The 23491-nt window shown below is 38.1% G+C and overlaps 3 protein-coding genes across 4 annotated transcripts in view; 2 read left to right on the forward strand and 1 right to left on the reverse strand.

Moving 5' to 3' along the window:
* The window catches only part of LOC136262692 (tetratricopeptide repeat protein 38-like), a 33506-nt gene extending 20679 nt beyond the window's left edge, over window positions 1–12827 (forward strand). Inside the window, exons 7-11 of the mRNA XM_066057062.1 lie at window positions 875–1048; window positions 3779–3835; window positions 6547–6603; window positions 10719–10868; window positions 12561–12827. Coding sequence (XP_065913134.1) covers window positions 875–1048; window positions 3779–3835; window positions 6547–6603; window positions 10719–10868; window positions 12561–12638 — 516 coding nt within the window. The 3' untranslated portion in view covers window positions 12639–12827. The remainder of the gene's footprint in view (window positions 1–874; window positions 1049–3778; window positions 3836–6546; window positions 6604–10718; window positions 10869–12560) is intronic.
* On the reverse strand, window positions 12653–19114 carry LOC136262688 (uncharacterized). Its single transcript, XM_066057055.1, has 5 exons — window positions 18961–19114; window positions 18382–18667; window positions 16527–18146; window positions 14602–14772; window positions 12653–13216 (listed from the first exon to the last, which is right to left on the reverse strand). The coding sequence occupies exons 1-5, from the start codon at window positions 18994–18996 to the stop codon at window positions 12942–12944; spliced, it is 2388 nt and encodes a 795-aa protein (XP_065913127.1). The 5' UTR covers window positions 18997–19114; the 3' UTR covers window positions 12653–12941.
* Window positions 19115–19282: 168 nt separating this feature from the next.
* On the forward strand, window positions 19283–23413 carry LOC136262689 (retinoic acid receptor RXR-alpha-B-like). 2 transcript variants are annotated; one of them, XM_066057058.1, is made up of 5 exons: window positions 19283–19441; window positions 21321–21449; window positions 21940–22204; window positions 22264–22926; window positions 23018–23413. In XM_066057058.1, exons 2-5 carry the CDS (start codon window positions 21321–21323, stop codon window positions 23263–23265), a joined length of 1305 nt encoding a protein of 434 aa, XP_065913130.1. In that variant the 5' UTR covers window positions 19283–19441; the 3' UTR covers window positions 23266–23413. The 2 variants fall into 2 exon arrangements, with proteins under 2 accessions (XP_065913130.1, XP_065913128.1); XM_066057056.1 differs by lacking the exons at window positions 19283–19441; window positions 21321–21449 and having other exon boundaries at window positions 21569–22204.
* The last annotated feature ends 78 nt before the right edge of the window (window positions 23414–23491 follow it).

Raw genomic sequence — 23491 nt, forward strand, 5'->3', positions numbered from 1 at the left:
TGACTCTCTTGCATGTGTTCTAGAAGTTGAAAATAGAAACTCTTCAATGATCAAATATATGCCCTCAAACAAATCTGTTTCAGAAAGATATCTGGGGGTTGCATGATTTAATATTAGGTAGAGCATAATAGAAACAGTTGTTTTATGATGATATCCCAGTAATGCACATATATAATGCCGACCTTATATGGTCAACATAATTTATGTGTGTTTCTAAGCTCATAAGCATGCTGTTGTAGAGAGAATAAATTAATCCTCCCCACATATTCGCCACGTCTTTTTATGATGTACCAAAGTATATCCCAGTGTAGTATCAACAAGACCCATATGATTGTTGGTCACTCAATTTGAAAAGGAATATAGTGTAATCGAGGACTTTACTATATATCAATTGCTGTAAATTGTACTGTGGTTATGTGTTTTGGGCACACGAGTGGCTTTTGTGTGTACTAGTTGAAATAGTTGTTACAGAAATAGTCCTTGTTGGGTAGCTGATAACTATTTCTGTAATACCTTTAAGCACTAAATTGGAGCCACTAGTACATTCTTCAACCTATCCCAATTGTTTGTATGGTCTCATTTTTACATCCATGTATGTGTAGCCTTATTTGGTATTGAAATCATCCACTTTCAGCTTGTAATTCTGTATGGAATAATCCATTTGAGTATTTAAAATACCAAATGCAAAGTAATACAGTCAGAAATACATACATACATACATACATACCTTGTCAGTTAGAATTAATGCGATATTACCGTCTGTCTCATGCTAGTGTCTCACTCTTACCCAAATGCTTTATTCTCATGGCAATGCATGTAGTGTGTGTGTGTGCGTATGTGCGTTCTCATGTTTAAGATAATACATACATTACAGTGTGACGGTGTTGACGTTGGAGACAGATGGACTAAAGTCCACGAAGCATTCAAAGCCCACCTTGACAACCGTGCCCTTGTTTGGTATGACACACACTTGATGATGTCACTGGTGTATGGTGGACTGTGCAATGAGTCTGCCGCAAGATTTGCTCTGGCGGAACACTTAATAAAAGTAAGCATGGTGTAAATTTTGTGAGGGAGGTCCTTGCCACCCTACATACACATGTATGCGTGGTACCGTAAGTGTATGGTTACTGTACGTAAGCAAACCCAATTTCCAAATTAAGGCAATTAAATTTTTATGTGTAAAGGACATCAGGGCTCTGATAATATGTCCTCTGGGCAGTATTTTTTGGTTTTCTATGTCTGCAACAATTTGTTCATATATGATAACATCTTGAAAATTAAATGCTCTGGGTTTGATGTGGAAATCTTTTCCTTGAAGCTTAACTTATTCCCAAAATCTGTTCATAAACCATGCTAATACACAAATACCATAGTTTCACATGGAACCTAGCAAAGCAAAGAGTAAACTGACTTTACTAGACAGTGTGTGCTTGCATAGTTGATGTAAATTGTTCTGAACTAAATTTAATTTGCTGTCTTGTTGTGTATGTGAACTGTATGTATTGTGCACACATGTGAGAGCTCAGATACAAGTACTGTGTGTGAGTATAAACACGTATCATGCATGGTACAAGTGACGTTGTGCATACACGCGTGTAAAGTGCACGTACATGTGTAGGAGCAAGTATGTGTGCATATGCAACAATAGCACATCCAAATTTGTATGTTTTTGTGAAGTATGTTGCAATGCTTGAAATTAAATACATATGCTGTACTGTTTGAAGTCTTCACATCTTTCCTTCATGTATATTATCAGCTATAAAAACAAAGCATGTTTTGTGCATCCTGTCTCGACATATCTTGTGTACCTACGGTCCACTTGACACACGCAGCTGCCCATATGTGAACATATGGCGTACATTAGATTAATACTCTAGGCTTAAAAATTGGTCAGTCTGAACATATCCCAGTTCTTGTAGATTAATGGTCGGTTGTATAAAATTGTAGCCAAGTTGCTGAGGGCAGTGTCCCTGTTAGCAACTACGGCTTCTGTAGGGAGATGTAAACAGGTCTAGAAAATGTCTATAGAAGAGCGAAGATATTGAATAATTAATAGAATTTGTCGCTGGCTGGAATTACTGATGGAAAAGTAGTTTCAATTTCCAGTTGACTTATTCAATTAAATGATATAGCGGTGTAATTGATTACTAAGATATGTATGTGTTTAAGATTTTGGTCTCTGCATAGACAAACCACCATACCCCCCTCCCTTTTAGTTGAAAGCAAGTATGTACATTGTAATAAGCCACAACTTACTACATTGTAATAAGCCACAACTTGTAAACACTACATGAATGGACTTGTTCTAGTAAATTTAGCTACATACATGTCGCTGAGGTGCACCTATGAAAGGACGCTCACATTTTCCACAGATTTGAATTTCAAACTTTTGAATTCTGAGTATAATCATCCCTGAGTTTCTGATGATTTTCTGTTGTATCCTATCCCACACATTGCAAGTTTCTACTTTGGGATAACAGAATACATAAGCCCAATTGTTCTGCACAAATTTTAGCATCAATTTATAGAGAGGCTGTAAGGCCCAGGATAGAAAATTGTCACGTGATTCTTGTTGTGACAATCAGCTATATGCAATTCATTATCACAAACTACTGCCACAAACAGTTCATAACACTTTCTGGTAATGTTCATTCATGTATCTAGGTGTTTCACCAGCTATCCACTACCAAATCAAGTTTGTTCCTGTGCCCACTGCTCACCTACACCAATCCACAAGTTAGTGGAATGAAATTTGATAATTCTTAACTGATCTAATCCTTCACTGATGAATGTCATACACTCCAAAACATATTAAAACATTGATGATAAGTGAGGAGTGCACACGTAAATAAGTTTTCTATCTTGAGCCTTATGGCGTAATGTTTTGGACATGTAGACAATTGTAGTATTGGTCATGTGCTAAAGCATGTTCTATACTTTGTACAAGGACAAAATATCTTGTACAAATTATACAAGCGATATGAGAATGACCAACTCCTGTCTTAACAATCCTGGGTGGTCTAGTATTACGTAATTTTTTGTCGTAATCAGTAGTAAGTTTTGACTATCTGTATTTCTGTAAGGCACCTGTAGAATTTGTTGACAGCTTTACGTCTCCACCAAGTTGCCCTGCCCGCATCCAATGGTTGACACCTGATACGACACCACGCACTGTCGAGGAATTTTAATGACTGTATTTATCCTTCGTTCTGTCACTAAACATCATCTGGTGTTGTAGTATAACAAGTAACCATTGATTAATTGCCAACCCTTGTATTGTATCATGTGTGTTTGTGTACTTGCCTTGGAGCATGTCCAGTGGAGGCAGTTATGTTAGGATCTGCTGCATCATATTAATCATAATTGCTAACAATTTGTGTCAATTAAAATATGATAATGTACTATGCAATGAATATTATATGGAGTACAACTCCAACATGTTTTGGCTTTAAGTAATTATGCAACAATTAGTGGTGACTGTCACTTGTTGGGTTGAACTGTACACAGGTCAGGTAAAATTTGAATATTCATAAATTGCATCATAATTAATCATTAGATTATCTGGGCTGCTCTGTAAGGATTTATGTCTTCAAGTTGTGTACAAGTTGTAGTCGAGGATTTTTAATTGTTTACACTTGAATGTGTTGAATAATTGATTAGGCTGGTTTCTTGGTTATTTAGTTGGTTAGGGTATTTTGTGGATGATGAAACACCTTGTTATGATGGTGTGTGTGATTTGGCATCAATGTTTTTTTGTTTGTTTTTTTTGCTGTAGTCTCTCAAGGATTATTCCCAGTCAGGAAGAAGTACTGATTGCAAAGTGGCTGAAGTTGTAAGTGTGTGCGTGCGTGCGTGCGTGCGTGCGTGCGTGCGTGCATGTGTGTGGGTGTGTTGTGCATACATGTATGCGTGTGGATGTGTTGTGCATACGTGTATACGTACGTGCGATGCAACATGGCCAAGTTGTTAGGGCAATGGCCTGGTAATTGCAGGTTCATTGCTCTGTGATACGCTGTTATTTCCTTGAATGACTTTACTCAGTCTACTCAGGTGTATAAAGGGGATCTGGTGTGCTAGGGAAGTGAATACCCTATTGCCTTTGCCTTGCTTAGGGGTCATTGTGGAATTTCTGTTTCCAAAGCCTCTATCCTTGAGGCCTCCTTCGGGTCACTATTCCTGCCCCAGGAGGATTTATCTCAAGTACCTGAGTGGTGCTCAGGCATCTTCACTGGCAGCATTAGCTTTGCTTTTTGCTTAGTATTACTCTCCATCCATGCATGTGTGCTTGAGTTAATTTACATGGGTATATGTATATGGGCATGAAATGATTATGCCTTAGTGCGCAAGTACTTGTGTCTCCCAATAAGCTTCTCACATATCATGATGCTATAAACACCACTTTCATCAGGTTACAGTCATTAAAGCCTCATAGTTTTTTTGACACATTCAATTAGTCCCCTTCCTACATGTTTACAACTTCATTCACAGCCCACATGTGTGTACATTCCTTAACCTGTGATTGACAGCAGGGATCAGTGTAGTACATGTATCACTGAAGAACTAAATATATATACATGCATTCCTATTGGTAGGAAAACCATTTTATTGTTTCCATATGTATGTGTATCAGTGTGTGAGTTTGTGTGGCATTTGAATAAATTAACTGCTTAGTTGCTGCCATTGTTTCCTTGAGCAGTGGCTGTCCCTAGTGGGATAGCATTTAATATATGTAGTGACTTGGCACCAAGTGTGGTACTTGGCTGGAATCAGGGTGGCCTGTTGGGTTGGTTTTTTCAGCCCTTCTATGTGTAACAAGGACAGAACTTTATAGTTTGATGTAAATTACTAACTTAGTATTTGTCTGTATACTAATGTAATATGAGTGCGTGCATGTTTAGTCATTAATTAGAATTGACTCGTGACAACAAGTTTGCATATGTTTCACAGCTCAGCTGTGACAGTATAAGCATTTGATATCACTTCTCTCCACGTGTCTTGTGCTACATAAAACATTTTAGTAGTATCTGTGAAACAGGCATAATGTGTGCATGAGCTAGCACACATGTGTGGCCAATAAGCATCCATAGTTAGTGTGTGTGCATGTGTACATGTACTAGTGCATGCTTTGTGGTACAATTCTAGAGCTTTGCATGAGGTAGTATGCATGTGTAGCCACTGAGCTGGCCAGCGAGCATGCATATGTAGTGTGTGTGTGGCTGTGTGCATGTGTGTGGCTGTGTGCATGCGTGTGCATGTGTACATGTGCTAGTGCATGTGTACATGTGCTAGTGCATGCTTTGTGGTACAATTCAAGAGCCTTGCATGCGCTCAGTAATGTAATTAAGTTAATCCTACTTCTTTGAGGCATTTCAAATATGGCTTCCTTGCTATTCCAAAGCTAGGTGATATTTGGTGTCAAGTTACTCATAAACATTACCTTGATTTCCTGTGCTAATAATTGTGTGTACACTCCTCTATCTCTGCTGTTTGCTTAAAACTAGCACTTTCTTTCATTTATAATGACTGTAACATTATTGTTGTTTTAGCCTTCATTTAGTGTTGGGCAGTTGACTGGAAAACAAGAGAGAAAATGCCTTTTAGTATTTGGTAGATGTATTCTCTTAGCTACCAGAAATTGTTTTGCAGTCCTTCAAACTTTTTTTAGTTTGAACTATTACCATATACATGATTTAAGTGTAGGGAACATATTTCTCACAAACATATTGGCAGATGAGTAAGTTGCTTGCTACACTTACACAGATATGATCAGTGGAGATAGCTAGCCCTATGGCCCATGGATATGACCTGTTATGTGAGTGGTGCTAGCATGTCTCGCCTGGTCACATGACCAATAGAGTTATGATATGGTCATGTGATTAAGGTCAACAAGTGAAACTGAAAATTTTATTTAATGTCAATAATGTACACCTGGCAGGATGTGGATTGTGGTGGTTCCCCAAATAAGTTGTGCAATATACAGGACAACCTGCTCTTATAAGGCCACCCTGTAACAAAGGTCACCTGCCAGATATTTGGAACAAAAAATTTTTTACTGAAACAATGAAGTCAGTGTCTCAGGACAATTTGTCAAGCTATATATAGCCAGTATTGTACACGTGTGTGTGTGTGTGTGTGTGTGTGTGTGTGTGTGTGTGTGTGTGTGTGTGTGTGTGTGTGTGTGTGTGTGTGTGTGTGTGTGTGTGTGTGTGTGTGTGTGTGTGTGTGTGTGTGTGTGTGTGTGTGTGTGTGTGTGTGTGTGTGTGTGTGTGTGTGTGTGTGTGTGTGTGTGTGTGTGTGTACATGAGCGTAGTAAGGTGTTGTTTGACTATCAACACCACTAGGCCTGAAATGTTTTCTGCATCTAAACTCAGATTCCATGTATTACGGGCTAACAGATCCCTAGCAGCCAGCACAATGTACATGCTTGTATAGCTAGGGTTATATCATCCATGAACACATTGGCTCATACATACAATAATATTATGGTAGGGTTATAGTGTGTTGTATGTGGTTAGTAGTACATCAGTTGCTGTTCTTCAACAGGTTGGAGCTCCTACTTGTGAAGCACTACTGGCGTATGGGAAACAGCAATTTGATGAGGTGGGTGTGTGATATTTATTCATGCTGTAATGTGGACACTTGAGTCTTGATGACACCTGCGTAATCTGGACAATTTGGTCAAGGTCCCAGTATTATTCCTTAAGATATCTGGACCGAACACTTTGTTTTGGTTCCAAGAAGTCCTTACTACACAGGCTCCACACTGTATACACTTGTTCTATAGTACAAACAGTGGGACGTCTTTATGTTATCATATAGCGTCCTTATTAGAGAGGTGTCCTGATTTGAAGAGGTAGTACAAATCGTCCTAATTTTGAAGGTGCCCACTTATCAGGATCTGAGTAATTTACGTACATGTCCTGATAAAAGTTGAAGTACTACCAGAGTGGCCAAAATTATCATCACCATTTGAAGCTTTGCTGCGTGCTTTCTGACCAGCCTCTGTGTGTGTGTGTGTGTGTGTGTGTGTGTGTGTGTGTGTGTGTGTGTGTGTGTGTGTGTGTGTGTGTGTGTGTGTGTTGTGCTAGTGATTTAGCATATATTAGACCACTGGCTGGTAGCAGCCTGAAATAATACAATGAAATAAAAGACATGTCAGGATATACACTAGATTTTCAGTATGGAAATGACACTGGCCAACTTGAAATATTCCTAACAAAGGGTATGCATAACTTGTCAGTATGTGTTTTCAACACTTCCTCTTTTACAAATTAGTCACTTCCTATTTTACAAATTAGTAGTGCAGTGTTTGTATTACAGCCTGTAAGCCAGACCAGCCAAATAAGTTAATCTGCTTGTGTTTGCTGGACAATGAATGCCTTTGGTGCCAACACACTTAGCATAATTGAATGCTTGTATTGTATCAAAGTGAAATCACTGTATGTACAGTAGTTTTGTGACTTTTGTCTATGGTCCTCTGTGTGCGTTTGTATACCATAAATTTGGATTTGTTTCACTCTTGTGAATCGGAAACCTTCACCCATGCTTGACCACTTTTAATGGAGCCAATCAGACTGTATAACTAAAGCTTAATTTCACCCAAGCAGTTTGGGCAACTCGCTGACATCATGTACACAGTGAAATAGTTTGACTGCTATTACCTATATCATACCAGCTTTGAGAAAATGTAATATCTCTCTACAGTCCCACATGAGCATGAAGGTTTTCTGTTGATGATATGCAAGACTTATTACATGTCTGTATAAACTATAAACATGGCCCCATATATAGCTACATAGTTGGATTAGGTGGTGTCTACCTTAAAATAGGGCTAAATGGTTGTATAAAATTCAAATACGTAAGTGTACATATATCAATGGGCTTGCATGCATGTATGTATGCTTATTCTGTTTCTTGAGTTTAATGGTACACACATGAGCAGCCTCAGTGACTAGAGTTTATTATAGACATATTTTAGTAGTACAGTATATAGCTACACATAATGTAGTAGTTGTGTCACCAAAATTAGTAACTTTCAATACCACAAAGGGGCAGCCACCTCTTTACTAATACCACCCAGTTACCAGACATGTCAAGTAGGTCTGAAACATATCTAAGTTACACTTAATTTGCTCATGATTAAAAAACCACCACATTATTAACACCATTCATTCTGGCGTCAAGATGTTTACACTGTGTAGACCTTCCCAGGTTGTTTTTCATGAGAGCTTATGTCTAGTTGTGTAATTATTAGACACTGTTCTAACCTCTCAAGTGATGTCAAGAGTTATGCGTATATTATGTAAGCAGTTTTGCATGATGGCGTATGCCTGGTTATGTAAGATTGCTTACCTACAGTTGCATAACAGTCATACTGTGATATTAAAATTTATGATAAACAGGTGATCATGATTAGTTGTAGTGTGAGTGGGTGAGTTCAGCCTCCATCTCATACATATGTAATGTGGGTATTACATTTGTGGCGTAGTTCAACCCTGGTCATCCGTGTACTTATTTATATGTACAAGTTTTTTCATAATGGACAGCTTTCAATGGCTTTCATTTTGACATAATGGCTTTCATCTTGTTAAAACATTTGAATCTTATCATCTTATTTTACCAACCAACTTATGGCCATATGAGAAGAAAGCATGCTGTAAAATGTCAACCCATCACCCATCATCTAGACCAAACACTTATCCATCACTAAACATGGTACAGAATTAAGATTGCAACTCAAATCAATTTTTTTGCTGTGGTACAGTACATACATACGTATATTTTAAAGTACAGATATATATATCTTGTGGAGGTCTGTGTTTGTATAGTGTAAATTTGGATGACATTTTGTAGAATAAACCTTCATGAATGCTTGACCACTTTCAACGGAGCCAATGAGAACACCACAAATAAAACTGAAGGTTACAAAGCATTTCGGATGTTACATACAATGGCTGACATTGCATATACAATGAAATAATTTAAACAGTAATCAAAATTAGCTAATGAGAAAATGTTATGATGAAAATAATCGTCTGTGGTCATGAAGGTTTTCTGTTGATGGAAGATCATAGAACTAAACTTGTTTCTCTGTATAAGAGAGCTACATTGTAGTTAGGAAATTAGGAAGGATGTTTAAAACTAATTTCCAAGTATGCTGGGGTCATATGTATGTAAGCTTCAAGCTGTCTGTGAGTTAGAAGATAAGGAAGAGCAGCTTCAGAGACTACAAACTTTTGGCGGCACAAAACTTTGGAAAAATCCGATTGGCAAAAAAAAGGGGGGGGGGGGGGGGGGGTTAATCACCTGTTTTGTCACATGTCACTACACATTGTATAAAGTTATCGACGGCTGAAAATATACTTTGGTGGAAAAAATTAAAGGATTGTTCCTAATGTTTTAAGTTTTCTACTATATGGTAGTAGACAGGTTAGTTTTTTTTTCTCACAAAAGCAGTAGCAACAGAGTTGTGTCATACAGCCACCTCTTTAGAAATACCTTGCTATTTAGTTGCCAGTCAGGTCTGAAACATACCTAATTGAATAAGGTTAGACCACCTCATCATTAACACTGATATAATTATATTCAGGTGCCAAGATGCTTACACTATAAAACAAGCTCATGTATATGTGGGTGTTAAAAAAATATATTTGTGGCTTGGTTCAACCCTGGTCATTCGTGTACTTTACGTCAAAGTTTCTTTCTTGGAGGAATTCTTACGATTAAAGTTTGTTTACTAGTATAAAATACTAAGAAATTCAGAGGACATACCTGTGACGTATTTTTACGATGTTTATAGTTCCATCCTAGTATTTTGTATCCATACATAACTTGTTTACAGTCAGTGATAGTCTGTAGTCAGTCACAAACTTCTTGTATCTTTTTAAACAGAAGCAAATATTTCAATCTTATTTTTATACCAATCAAATTACACTTGCATTTTACTTGTGGCCGTATGGGAAGAAAGCATGCTGTAAAATGTCAACCTGTCCTAACTACCCATCATCTAAACCAGACATTGTCCATCAAACATGGTTTTTGTTGTACACACAAATGAAAATATTTTGTTGTTGTATAGTACATACTAAATACTTTATGCTATTATTTCTTCCTGCCTGCTGTATTTGCACTATAGAACAGAGTATTCTTTTTATTGAAAGAGCAAAAGAACAACACCATTTCTCTACAAACTTTCCTATGTGTACATGTACATTCACGAAAGAGACTCTAACTTGCTGTAATTTCATGTATTATGGGTTATTACATTAAGAGTTTGGGAAGCCTAACAATGTGTGCGTAAATGTTTTCATAAGCACTTGTTTTACATCAGTAATGTCAAAAGATGACATCAATTTACATCACAGCCTTGACAACATAAGCAATAACTCAAATGAAGTAATTTCCCCATCCAAGGCTGTAATAAAAACGCTTTGTCTCATACCTTTTTAAGGTAGTGCTACATCTTCATATTGCGTATGATATAATGTCTATACATACTTGGTCAATAATTGTTTTGTGTCATCAATCCTAGATACATCACTTTAATGTATGGAACCTCCACTGTGTATGTATATTGGAAGTACAATGACCCCTGGCCCCAATATGTTGTAGTTACCAATTTGATGGTTCATCTTAAACCTTAAACATGCATCTTTGTACATCGAAGGTGTTACATGTACAAAGTAGTCCTGAGTGGTTGTGTGTCTCTCCTACAGGTTGTATCACTACTGGTTCCTCGTCGCTATGACATCGTACGACTGGGTGGCAGCTGGGCACAACGTCAAGTCTTCTCCGTGACATTCATACAAGCGGCCATTAAAGCCGGCAAGCTGAAACTAGCTCTAAGTTTGATTGCAGAATTGAAGGTATATAACTGATTGTGCTTGTAATTCCAAGTATAAAATATGCTATGTGATTCGCCTGTTGTAAGCACAAAGCAGACACAGGACCTCCTGCACTGTAGGTAAATGCTACAGAATTAACATAAACATTTTTTTGTGGCCAAATCAATATTACTGTTATCCAAACTACTACACGATTTATGAAAGCATTTCCTCTTAGAAAGGTTTCATGTATGGAGGACAACAAAATACAAATCCTGTTGCTCCTACTAAGAGAAATCATCCTACAGCTAGCTTGTAAACAGTTTGTGTTTTAAAACTAAATTGGGTTTGTAAACACATGTAATGCCTGAATGTGCGTTTGTGTACATATATATATTTTTTACGTCTACAGATTTGTGAAGGTTTATGACGCATGACCATTTCCTTCAATAAGTGTTCTTTTAATTTTACATCCATTAAAATATCTACTTTCACATGTGACTTGGGATGTAATGGGCTGGTGTTGTAATCATTGTCACCCACTAATGCCACCATAGCGATGATACAAATGCTGTATCATTCCCATGGCATTAGTGGGTGATGATGTATTTGTGTTAAGTGTTTGTGTGGGTGATAGTAATGGCAAATGAGTGGGCAAAACTGGAGACGGGGGGCTGTTTACAGTGGGTGCAAGGAATGTAGTCAACAACCCTCCTTCTTAAATATGAAAACTCCCCTGGCAAAGGGTAGAAACCTGTTTGCCTACAGCATGGTAACCACAACCAGATAAATAAGCTAAATTTGTGGGTATGTTATTAAACAAAAATTTTGTAGGTTCAAAAACTTTTTTAAGTGGATGCACTGCATGACTGCAGAGGAGGTTGTTCATGCATCATAGCCCTATGACGTACTACTAAGTGTGATTACCCAATAAAATATGACACCTGAAATTAACATTATTATGAAGTCCTTTGTCAATTTTACAAGAAGTATACTTAAAATAGTGTTTGTTGTAAAAGTCACACGAAGTGTTGGGCAGCTGAGGTGTCAGGGTTGGATGGGTTGAACTTTTCTTTGAGATTATGAGATGTTTGATGACGCGTGACTAACCTCCTCTGGAAATCGATAATCGATACACTTGGTTGGTCCTGAGATGTGTTGTGTTATGCAAATTATTTGACATTTGTGTGGCCAGTGAACCCATATTGTTTCTCAGATAATTGTTGTAATACATGACCATAAATTCCTCTTGTAATTCATCATCCTATTCCAATTTAAAAACAACACCTTGAAATGTGTTAGGACGTACTTTTGATATCTGGGTCACCTTTTCATAGTCTTCAAATAAACATGTCACTTGTAACATAAAGTGAAGTACACCTAATAGTCAACACACAAAATCTGACAATCAGGCCAAGAATACTTTGAATGGTCTCAAGCTCAATCATATTGCTTCCATTATTGTCAATTATAACTCTGCCCAGTATTGCCATAAATAGAAGTAAAACTCATTATACATGTGGTGACTTCTAGAATGGGCCAGTAAACTGGTTTTTTAAATTTTTTAACAAGCCAATTTATGGTTTTGTATGGCATGTACAGGAAATTAACTGATATTTGATACCAATGTTTACAAATTCCTTCTTAAAATAACCACTTACCTTATTTGTGCTAAACCGGTTGCCCCAAATAGGAAATTAGTTTGTACATGTAGTTTAACACTTTTTTTTGCAGGCTGTGAAGCCCAAAAGCCATCGTTTGGCTGTCCTGTACACCAACGTACAGCAGATGATCACAAGCAAAGATAGCTGACAGTGTTTATAAAATTAGTATTTGAAATATATTAAAATTCCAAAAAACACACCAGAAATACAGGTTTATAGTTGTTATTTTATAATAATAATAATAGTAACTGTACAAATGTCATGAAAAAAGTGTTTTTACATACGTTTGTATTTTACACCATGTAAAAAAGTTATTAAAACAAAGTTTATTATTAAATTATACACACAAATTTTACACACTTGCTTTACTGTCACAAACATGGGAGAACAAAGTACATACGTAACAATTCCAATTGATTTAACTAACAAGCACACAATAAAGGAAACAAACTCAGTTAATGGATGCTTCAAGTGGCATTTCATAATCAATATCATTTATCATAGACATCAGTAAGAGGGCATCGATTCTTGCCTCTCCTTCATTGACGAATTGTTCAAGTCGTAGTTGCTCGGTTACCTCCAATGAGACCTCATAAATTGGTGTCAGCAGGCAGAGCAATTCCCCGTAACGACCAGGGTCTGCGTTCTTCGTATACTCCATTAATTCTGTCAGTCTTTTCTTGCGGTGCTGTCTGATCATTTCACGATTTCTGATACCATTAGCCTCTACAGGGAGACAAAACAAGTGACACATTAATTGAACAAAACAACAGAAAAAATTGTCTGATTTCAAATTTTTCTACTATCCATTTGGAGATGGAAAACAATATTTGGATAGCGAATCAGTGAACCCTCTATATAACAGACACTTAAAGACCAACTGATTTTGACAACATTTTAATGTTACAAAGAGGTTGTCCCTTTTCAAATGTAAAAGTGTATCAGTAGAGGTTTGTCCTTTATAGAGAGGTTAAATGTATAGTGTCCTATAATACGGAGAACCCTGAAGAGAGGTTCTACTTTAAATGAAACTTTTATTGTTTACAAATTAAAATACACACTCATAGAATTAAATGGCTGCACGTTCAATGATGCCACCACAAAAAATGTAAGAGTAGAAAACTTTGTACAAAATGACTTAAAACTTCTAGTAAAATTGCTGTCCCTCATCCAACACTTAGGCATTGTCAATTGTGCTCTCAGATAGCACTCCTGCAGCAATAATTAGCAAATTCCAATAGCATTAAAAGTAAGCTACAACCAGTTAAAGAAGCATGTAGAAAATGAACAACAACATCCTGCTGTTTGTATCTCATTATCTACTGGTCACGTTGAGGCAGTATTTGGCAGCTACACACACAACACAGGAAATGAGCTGAGAAGCCAAGTTTTTAACTTAATCCTATTCATTTTCTGTCTGACTCTGGGGTCAATTGATTGGTGCAATTATCACCATGGTAATGTATTGTATTGGCCACACAAAGAACAGTCCTAGCCCTACAGACACTTCTAAACAGACCATGTAAAAACTAGCCTGATTATAAGTGCATAGACTGGCTCACACCCAGACTGAATTGACTTATGGGATGAACAATAGTGTCCATCTATATAGCTTTCAGACTTAGGAACAAAGTCTCATTCAAAAATGACACCACAAAGCCTCACAAACTCAAGAGTCTATACAAGAACACCTGTATAACTCAAGTAACTTGTTGTAGTCCCTAAACATGGAGTTTATCACCTTGGTTCAACAAATCAATGCAGCAACTATTCAAACTTGACCACCACTCAATGCCTGAAAATGATGTTTATGCTCTTATTTTCAAACTTGATTGTGGCACTACTCAAGTGCAGCTACTATTGAAGATGCGGTGTTTAACCAAGCAAATACAGTAATAGGGCACTGGAAACTAGACACCGTCTTTGCATAATAATCACTGATAATCAATTTTCAGACCATTTTTTGCTTTTATATAAATGAAAACACATGCAGCTATCAAACAACAATTAATTCCTAAAGTTTTAACTATTAGGAAACTATTAATATATGGTGGGCATTATTTAAAATGCACAAAATTAATATTGTTACCACTGACTACACCATTACTCACCAGGGTTGAAGAGGACAATTTCTTTCAGTAGCACGTATTCCGTCTCATCAATTTTCAGCTGTTTCAATGGTATCAGGAGTTTGGAAAGAGCTAGAGAAGCAACAGTGGCTACCCCAGAGTTCTCATGTGCTTGTGTGATCACTTTACCAGTGTTTCCCAGAATAAGTACACCTGTAAAAGAATACCAAATATGGTAAAAGAATATCATATAACTAATTAAAGTTTTATTTTCAGTGGTATTATTGTATTTGTTTCCATTGTGTTCTTAACAAGTAAAGGCAGATACATGCTTGATATGTAGCCACTGTATGGAGACTTTAGTATGGCTTTAGTAAGGCTGCAATTATAAATCTCAACAAACAGAAGACTGTTGGCAGAAGCTTTTCTGTATAACAAAAGAGCACAGGGTTTCCATGAAAAACCTTAAAAATATAACTTCATATAAATAAAACCCATTCAAAATTATGATCACAAATAATTTACTTGGCTACTACTTGTCTGTAGCCACTTTCAGTTAGTTTAAAGAATCTGCTACACCAGTACAACTTCTGGGTGGTTGAACATTACTAGTGTGTTGCTTAGTGGATGCCTGAATGGATGGAAATTTTAAAATGACCTAATAACTTTGGCCATCACATCATACTATACGTCTCAAACCTTAAATGTCATGTTGATTTCTCCAGGTACCAAATTTGTACTTATTGTCTGTTGGCATTGGCAACTGATATGACCTAATATATATATCTACTTTCTGAAATGTTAGGGGAATCAAGAAATTAAAAAGTTTACATCACACTAAGTGGGCGTTTATGTCATAACAAGTCATACCCACCTTATAACCTAATTCAATGCAATCACAACTCAGGCATTTTCACTACTAATACAAACTAACTACGCCATCAACACCCACACACTACACTACTCGGAATTTGTTAACACAGTATGAAAATTTGTAAACAGTTCCAACGTATATGACACCAGGCTACCACCACACAAAGCTGTAGTAGCCTGCACATGGTTGACTAACATAAGTTAAAGGACAAAGAATTCATCATCTAATCATTTGGTCAGTCATCCAATAATACTACTATGGTGACTGTGACCATGCACCCCAAGAGAATTAAGGGATGAGTTATACCGAATACACCCGGTATTTTTAAAAAAATTAGTCAGCCATAAGAGACTTTCTGTGTACACTATGGCTTCTCTTTTATCAATCGTAAATGTGTTTAATCAAAACGTATTGTAATTGGGAAAGAATTGGTTAAGAAATGATAAAGGGCCTCTGGAAGTGATAAAGCTAGAGCTTAAAGCCAGAACAATGTACATCATCACTAGTTAGACAGAGTGTCTCTGGTGGTATGAAATCATCAAATTCTGTTCAAGGTGATGATGAAATAAATGACCAGTCAAAGAGGATTGATTAAAAATTTTTAGCCATGACATCACCATTAACACACACATTTATGTTAATGTCCACAGGGGCCTTAGGGTTTTTAGCACATTCTTACCATCTGAAGAAGTAGTATTACCCTGAACACTTTATTGTGAGATGTACACTCTACACTGGAATTACACACACACAGACACACACACACAAAGCTTTCAGCTCTGTGCTAGCAATCATGCCTACCAGTAAACTGGCACTGAAATACCTGTGTGCTACTTCGGTGCTATGAGTCAGCACAGGCAAATAATGTAGGGGGAGGACAATTGACCTCACAAGAGGTTGTACTATGTATGATGTCTGACAAGTGAAGGTATGGGCACTAAAGTCCGAACCTTTACCCATCATGTGAGACATACACAGTTGGCATTTACTTCTCAAGTTAATAGATTGGGTGGGCTGCTTCCCCAGTTGACACCAGGCCACCCAGCTGGTCCACACACACACGCACAACGCACACTACATACACATCACCTACCTGTGTATCCAACTGATATTCTTGCTAACCCAAACATGACCAGTTCTGACACAGTCCTTCTCAACAATGCCTTCTGATCAAGAGGAGACAGGTCATCAAATCCTGCAACTTCAGTTTTTGCCCACTTAAACATCTGTCTTATTCTTTGCCGCAACGAGTCCAAAACTTCATCCACCTCTGCTTCAGGCATAGACTGAACACCGGCTAGGGAGCTCCTGGTTGGTGACACAAGTGCAGTTAAGTTGGATAAATGTCCGCCAGTAGTGTTTGTTGTGTTAAGAGTTAGTGGCTGCATGGATGATCTTCCGACAGTTGGTTCCAACGACGAAACAGCAATCTCATTCATGATGGATGATGTCATTGGTCTAGATGGTGGTAAGCCACCAAGAGATGAAGAAAGGTTTGAGTGGTACTGCCCTCCAATGGAATTGTTGTAGAGTGAAGTGAACGGCATTTGTTGATCGTGATAGTTCATCAAGTTGGCACTTCTCATAGGATTCCCATTACTGTGGATGGCATTAGATATAATAGGGTGGGACATGGGGGGATTAACTGAAGTGGTACTCTGGTACCTCCGTCGTTGAAATAAGCTATCATGTCCAAACATAGAATGGGGAACTCCCATTGGCCCAGGGGATTGAGCAGGAGATAAATTTGGTGTCGGACAAGGCGTTGTTCCCATGATTGGAGTGGGGGCAGGTGTCCCCTGTATTGGCGTAGCACAAGGAGACCCTAAAGGTGTCCCATATGGAGTATTGTTAACAGAAGGGATCGGAGTCTCGTAAGGGGACATCATCCCAGATGACTGCGGTAGATGGTGGGAATTCATTACTGCCTGCATGGGTATTCCCCTGCCATATTGATGACGGGGACCAAAGTTAGTTGAGATCGGTATTGGTGAAGGACCCTTGTTGTAACCACGATTTGGACCGCCACCATGAAGTGGATTTAGTGACTTGTTATTAGCAGGAATGTGTCCAATCAGAGCACTGGAAAGCTCACGAAGACTGTTCGAAGTAGGAGCCTGGATGAAACCATCATCACTCATATGAGGTGAATTATATTTCTGTGGACTAAAGGGACTAAAAGATGGACTAAATTCTGATACCAGTGGCTTCGAAGTCAGATTATCTGAAGATGAAGATGGTTCACCAGTCGATCTTTGTGCTTCAATATACAAGCGTCTGTCATCGACTTTTTCAAGCTGCTTCATACTGGAATCAATAACTGAGTTCATGAAGGTGTTGGGTGATTGAACGTTCAAAGTAAACATCGGTGAAAAACTTTCAAGATCACTCTCCGTTTCTAACTTGATCACTTTATTGAGCGGACTCTCAACCACAACATCAAGTACTGCTTTAGCCTCCAGCGGTCGAGTTTCATCGTCATTGTAACTATCATCTTGGCTGGATGATAACACTTCATCTAATCTGTCATTTCTCAATATTGACTTCCTAGTTCTCTTTCTGCCTGTAGTGAGATCGTACACCTCTTCTGGAGAGCTCTGAACAAAGTTCACTGTATGAGCGAGTTCTGTAGTTCCAACTGGAACTAAGTAGTGCTGAGGCTCTTGAAGATGACGATGAGAAGATACTTTGTTAACACCACGTCCCTTCACAGCTAACAAAGCCACAAAAACAAAATTCATTAAATTATACATTAAGTCCATTAAAGTATATTTACTACTTTTCTATTTAATGCCATCTTAGATGAAACTAACACATTTACTAGCGGGCACTCTGGAATGTACCAGTATGCACACAGTGATATAAAGTGCTTTTGTCTAGTGACTTAAATGTGTTAGTGCATAGAACATGCTGGAACTAAAAAAACCTTTGGGTGTAACTTTACTTACCATCAACCTTCATCCCAGCATTGATGCATTTTTGAAATCGACATGCCTGGCATCGTATCTTTGCCAGCTCACTAGAACTGCTGACATAAGCACAACAATCACCAGACGCTCGGCACTGATAATGTTTCTTCATCTGTACAGTCCGTCGGAAGAAACACTTGCACGCCTCGCAACACACAACACCATAGTGACCACGAAATACTTGCCCGGGAGGAGCTCCCTCTCCGCAAACTACACAAACTCTTCCTTTCAGTGGTGTCCTCTTACCATTTAGTGGCCTTGAAATCTAGTACAACATTGAAATCTAATCACAGCACAAATTACACTCCACAAAATGCCTTGTACTGTGTGCAGTTACACAATGCCTATGCCACACCCTCAAAATGATGTTCCTTAATTAGAATAAATCTTATATAAAAAGTACACCTCATTAGTTTTCACATAACGAGAGCTTCTTTAAATTACACGGCGCTAATTAACAAATTTATTTTATAATATAAGAATCAATGTAATAGCCTTTAGAACCACAAGGGTAAAGACGGGTAGGGTTAAAACGCTGCGAACACGGGTTTAACTTACGTCATCGTTTTCTTCACTTTTGGTCAGTACTGACATTACAGTGCGCACGAGTTGTGGCAATCCTTTTGATAGTTAGAAGAGCGCTAGATCAGGCGGCCTTTCCACTTCCTTATTAGAGACTCCGTTTACGCTAATAAACGGAGTTGAATAAGCCACAGCGCTTTGCGACTTGCGGAAGATTCGAGTATACTTTAGAAATTCTGTGTAGGATTTATTGCTTAAAATTAACAGGGCATTATGCATGTGGCATTAAAGAATGTTACGGATGGCTGTGCAGCGGTGGCTGTGCAGCGGAAAATAATTAGGCTACCAAAATATTACTGTAGGCGCTTAATATTTGAGTGTCTTGTAGTGACCACCAGTTTCGTGATTCGAGAGTACAACCCGTGGATGGAAATATAAATGAGCAAACGATCGGTTATTGGTTCTGTAACGTGAATTCCCTGTTTTCTGATAGAAACAAGACTGTGATAAGATCATAGTAAGTAGTATTTCTGCACGCCCACTCCACAATGTGCGTTGCTGACAATGGAACCCGTGTGATTTTAGTTGATTGAAATGTCTAGTGTGTATGAATGTAAAATTATTGGTGCTTGCTAACCTGCGATGTGAAGATGCATTTAAAGCACAAGATTGAGCTGGTTCACTGTGCTACGGAAAAGTTCAAGGGTCAGGGTTCACTTTGTAAGGCCTTCATTTATACTTGTTGCACAGGGTACACAATTGGCTAGGTCCTCCAAAGTTGGCTTCCTATGGTGGTGTCACCTAAAATGGGCACTGTTACAAATGAAAATTTTTGAAAGTGCCCAACCTTGGATAATGCATGTATGCTCTCATAATTTCAATAACATGTATATCTTGATAGTACATTGTTGCAAGAAAATCTTTTTGTACTGATTTTTAAGTGTATTACTTCTTGCAGTAACATAGGTAAGTGTGCATTAGGTGCAGCATATTTGCTCACTACAAAGCAGACGAAGTTCACTGAGATACAAACAAACCCCAAGGTTACTCTCAAAAGGTGCACAAACTTACTTGAAGCAATTTGAAGGTGCTAGGTACTATATGGCTTTCCAATTACTGTTCCATTTTTCTGCAAAAATATATGGGGAGCCCCGGAGATAAATTGTGCCATTTTTTTGGGACCATGTTAACCAATTCCATACTATATATTTAAATCAGTACTCTTATGTATCTTTTGAACTTCTGAAACATAAAAAATGGCTATTAAATCTTAATAATTGTATGAGTGGACTTGGAATGATGTCTCAAGTCCACTCGCTCGTCCTGAGGATAGAATCACCATTAACATCAATATCATTAAAGAGAGATTTCACTGAACATTTCGAATTATCATGGTATCATCAACTGTGAACAGTACGTCAAATGTCTTATTGTTTGAACACTAATAAAATAGAAGTCAGAGCACAGCTGTGTATATGGGTATGTTGCAGAGTTGATGCTGGTGTTAATAATAAATTGTAATTGACCTATGCATACGTATTTCATTTAAATTATTATTGCTGGGATAGCCATACTCATCACCCACACAAACTAGCTTTTTATAGCCAGCTTTGCAGTGTGTGGTGGGTGTTTGTCCTGTGATGTCATGCAACCAATAAATTATCAAAATAGAACTTTGTCAGTGACAAAATATTTTAAGTGCTACATGTGTGCACCTGTATGCTTCTATATAGTGTGTGCAAGTCTCTGACTGAGGTCCCTGTTTATAGCCTATCTACCTCCTGGGTGTCCGCCATAACAGGCTAGGGTGGGACTTTTGAGTGATTACACCTTACCTGTGAGACAACATTGCATGAGTGTGCGTGTGTGCGTGTGTGTGTGTGTGTGTGTGTATGTGTGTGTGTGTGTGTGTGTGTGTGATCAAATAATGAATGCATGCAACTTCTATATCCTGTGCATCTTTACATTTTCATGAGATATGCAGATAAAGCTCTTCCTGATGATGCAAACTAGGATTTTTAAATATTTATGATGTATAGTTAAAACATTATGTGGGTTTCCCCTAAATAGTTTTTCCAAATTTTGAATGTAATTGAATGCACTGTAATTGCTTACAATCGCTGGAGGAGAAACTCTGATATGGTTTTAATAATTATAAGGTTCAATATTGGTAGTTTTTAGCACTGTTTTACTTGAGGTCTTAAACTACATATTCACTGCTCATAGGAATATTTTCTTTTTATATTAGTTACATTTTGTGTGTCACAAATCTGACATTTCATATGTTGGGTAGGTTGCCCAGCAATTAGTATATTCGTTTATATAAGTATTTACACTGCTGTAGCTATGGCAACATAACTAAATCCAGACATGCATTAACTTATTGGTGTTTGTAGATGAACATGGAAGGGAAAGATTCTATGGAAGGGAAGGCTTCAGTTATAAAAGAGACGGAAGGTGTAAAAGCGGATGTCGAGGAAGCGGAGAAAACAGAAGTATCCGATGAAACACAGGAGGAGGACGGAGTAAGATAAAAATAATTTAACAAAAGACGCAATTTCCTGTAAAATTCTAGACTGTCGTGACGCAATTTTACAGGAATATGTGGCTTTCACTTGTATAAAAGGAATTGCGCTAGCCGTTGCAACAACTTTTGTTTGCTTGATAATAAAATTTTAAAAAGTTTTTAAAGAGTGAATCACGATGCCACCTTGTATGGGATTAGGAAGATCGCCTAACACGGTGAATTATTCTTCGCCGCCATCGGTTCCTCAGTACACTTATGCTAAAGATTTGTACGCATTTTCTCAAGGATATGATCTACCTTGCTTTGCTGACAACAAAGCCGTTGATAATGGCGTTGTCGAGTGGTTACCAACTGATTTTGCGTCCGATATTGGCTTTGATTATTCCCAGTATGCCGGCCAGATCAGTAGCCCTATGTCTAATGGATATAACAGCGGCGTTATTTCTTCGTGTGATACTAGTCCATTACCGTCTTGGTCTTACATACAGAACTCGCCGCCAAGATCTGCTGGACCCACTTCGCCACTGAGCGGCCAACATCAACTTTGCCGCGTCTGCAACGATGCTGCCACCGGAAACCACTTCGGAGTAATGAGCTGTGAGGCTTGCAAAAGTTTCTTTAGAAGAAGTATTAGGGCCGCAGCTAGATATGTGTGCAGAGGCAGCAAATGCTGCGACATAGACAAGAACACCAGGAACAGGTGCCAACACTGTCGCCTTCAAAAATGCCTCGAAGTTGGAATGAACAAGAGCGGTAAGGAATTTTAACTAATTCGATTTAACTAGTTTATCATATTGTTTGTCTTTCAACAGCTGTTCAAGAGGAGAGAATGCCTTACCCAACTAAGAGCAGAGGCAAACTATCATCTGAACGCAGTGCCAGTCCTACACAACAGAGTACACCAACCACTCCTGGAAGTGTTAGCTCTACCACTGGAGTCCCAGGAATGCCATTTCCATTTTACGCACTAGGACCAACACCAATCCACATGGTAAACACATCATTTACAACTGATACCAAGACCCAGGCTTTATCGGCTTCTGTAATGCTAGACATCCTTGTGAAAGCAGAGAGGATGGAGAACGAGCCAAAAAAAGTCTTCCAGAGTCCACCAAGTACATTAACATATGGAAGAATACAAGAGAATGCTAGACAATCATTACTAAATGTCATAGCCTGGGCTAAGGAGATACCAATGTTTACCAGATTATCGGTTGAAGATCAAATCAAATTAATCAAGAGATCGTGGAACGAACTGATCACACTGAAATTGGTTTATCGCAATGTTAAGTTTCCCACTGGCAAAGGAATTACTTTCCACACTGGTGAAGTGGCCCAGTTTTACCAAAGTGATGACCCAATGGTGGTCTCATTCTTACAGAAGGTCACTAAGGAATGTATAGCAACAATGCAGGACATTCAGTTAGATGAAACTGAACTGTCATGTCTCAAGTTGATATCCTTGATGAATCCATGTAAGTTGCTTAAGACAATTGCTTTTTATTTTTAACTTGCTTAGTTGTGATATGCAAAGTATTTAACTTAATGTTTTGTTATTTCCTTTAGTCATACACAACTTGACACCATGTGGACAGAAGGAGATTGAACACACACAAGATGCTGGGTTGGAACTACTTGAGGTTCACATTAAACAGTCTAAACCAAGTTCCCCCCGAAGAATGGCAAAACTTCTACTCTTCCTTGGTCAACTGAAGGCTTTGTCAAAAGACATCATTGCACACATTGAAGCTCAACAAACACTCGGATTTGAAAATGATGCTGTTTTGCTTGAACTTATTTCAGACAATGACTAACTATAATTGTTTGCCAAGCTTTTGTATTTGTAGTTTTGCTCTGTTTATTTGTACTGTTCTTGTAAAGTTGTATACCCAAACCACAAGCCTTATTGTTGTATATATGCTGCTATTTATTTTTTGATATGAAAATTGATGAAATACGTTACACTGATAAACTCAGGAAACTTCCGTTATACATAGTAACTCGTTAGCAACGACTGGGACGAACGGTGTGGGGGATTTA

The sequence above is a fragment of the Dysidea avara genome, chromosome 8, assembly GCF_963678975.1.
Source record: "Dysidea avara chromosome 8, odDysAvar1.4, whole genome shotgun sequence".
NCBI classification, from domain to species: Eukaryota; Metazoa; Porifera; class Demospongiae; order Dictyoceratida; family Dysideidae; genus Dysidea; species Dysidea avara.

What these genes read in the sequence shown, in the direction of transcription:
- LOC136262689 (XM_066057056.1), top strand. Translation starts at nt 21,628, where the DNA reads ATGCCACCTTGTATGGGATTAGGAAGATCGCCTAACACGGTGAATTAT. An exon ending in AGTTGGAATGAACAAGAGCG is followed by an intron (nt 22,205 to 22,263) that starts GTAAGGAATTTT and finishes GTCTTTCAACAG; the next exon opens with CTGTTCAAGAGGAGAGAATG. An exon ending in GATATCCTTGATGAATCCAT is followed by an intron (nt 22,927 to 23,017) that starts GTAAGTTGCTTA and finishes TATTTCCTTTAG; the next exon opens with TCATACACAACTTGACACCA.
- LOC136262688 (XM_066057055.1), bottom strand. Translation starts at nt 18,996, where the DNA reads ATGTCAGTACTGACCAAAAGTGAAGAAAACGATGAC. An exon ending in AAAGTGAAGAAAACGATGAC is followed by an intron (nt 18,668 to 18,960) that starts GTAAGTTAAACC and finishes ATGTTGTACTAG; the next exon opens with ATTTCAAGGCCACTAAATGG. An exon ending in AATTGTCCTCTTCAACCCTG is followed by an intron (nt 13,217 to 14,601) that starts GTGAGTAATGGT and finishes GTCTCCCTGTAG; the next exon opens with AGGCTAATGGTATCAGAAAT.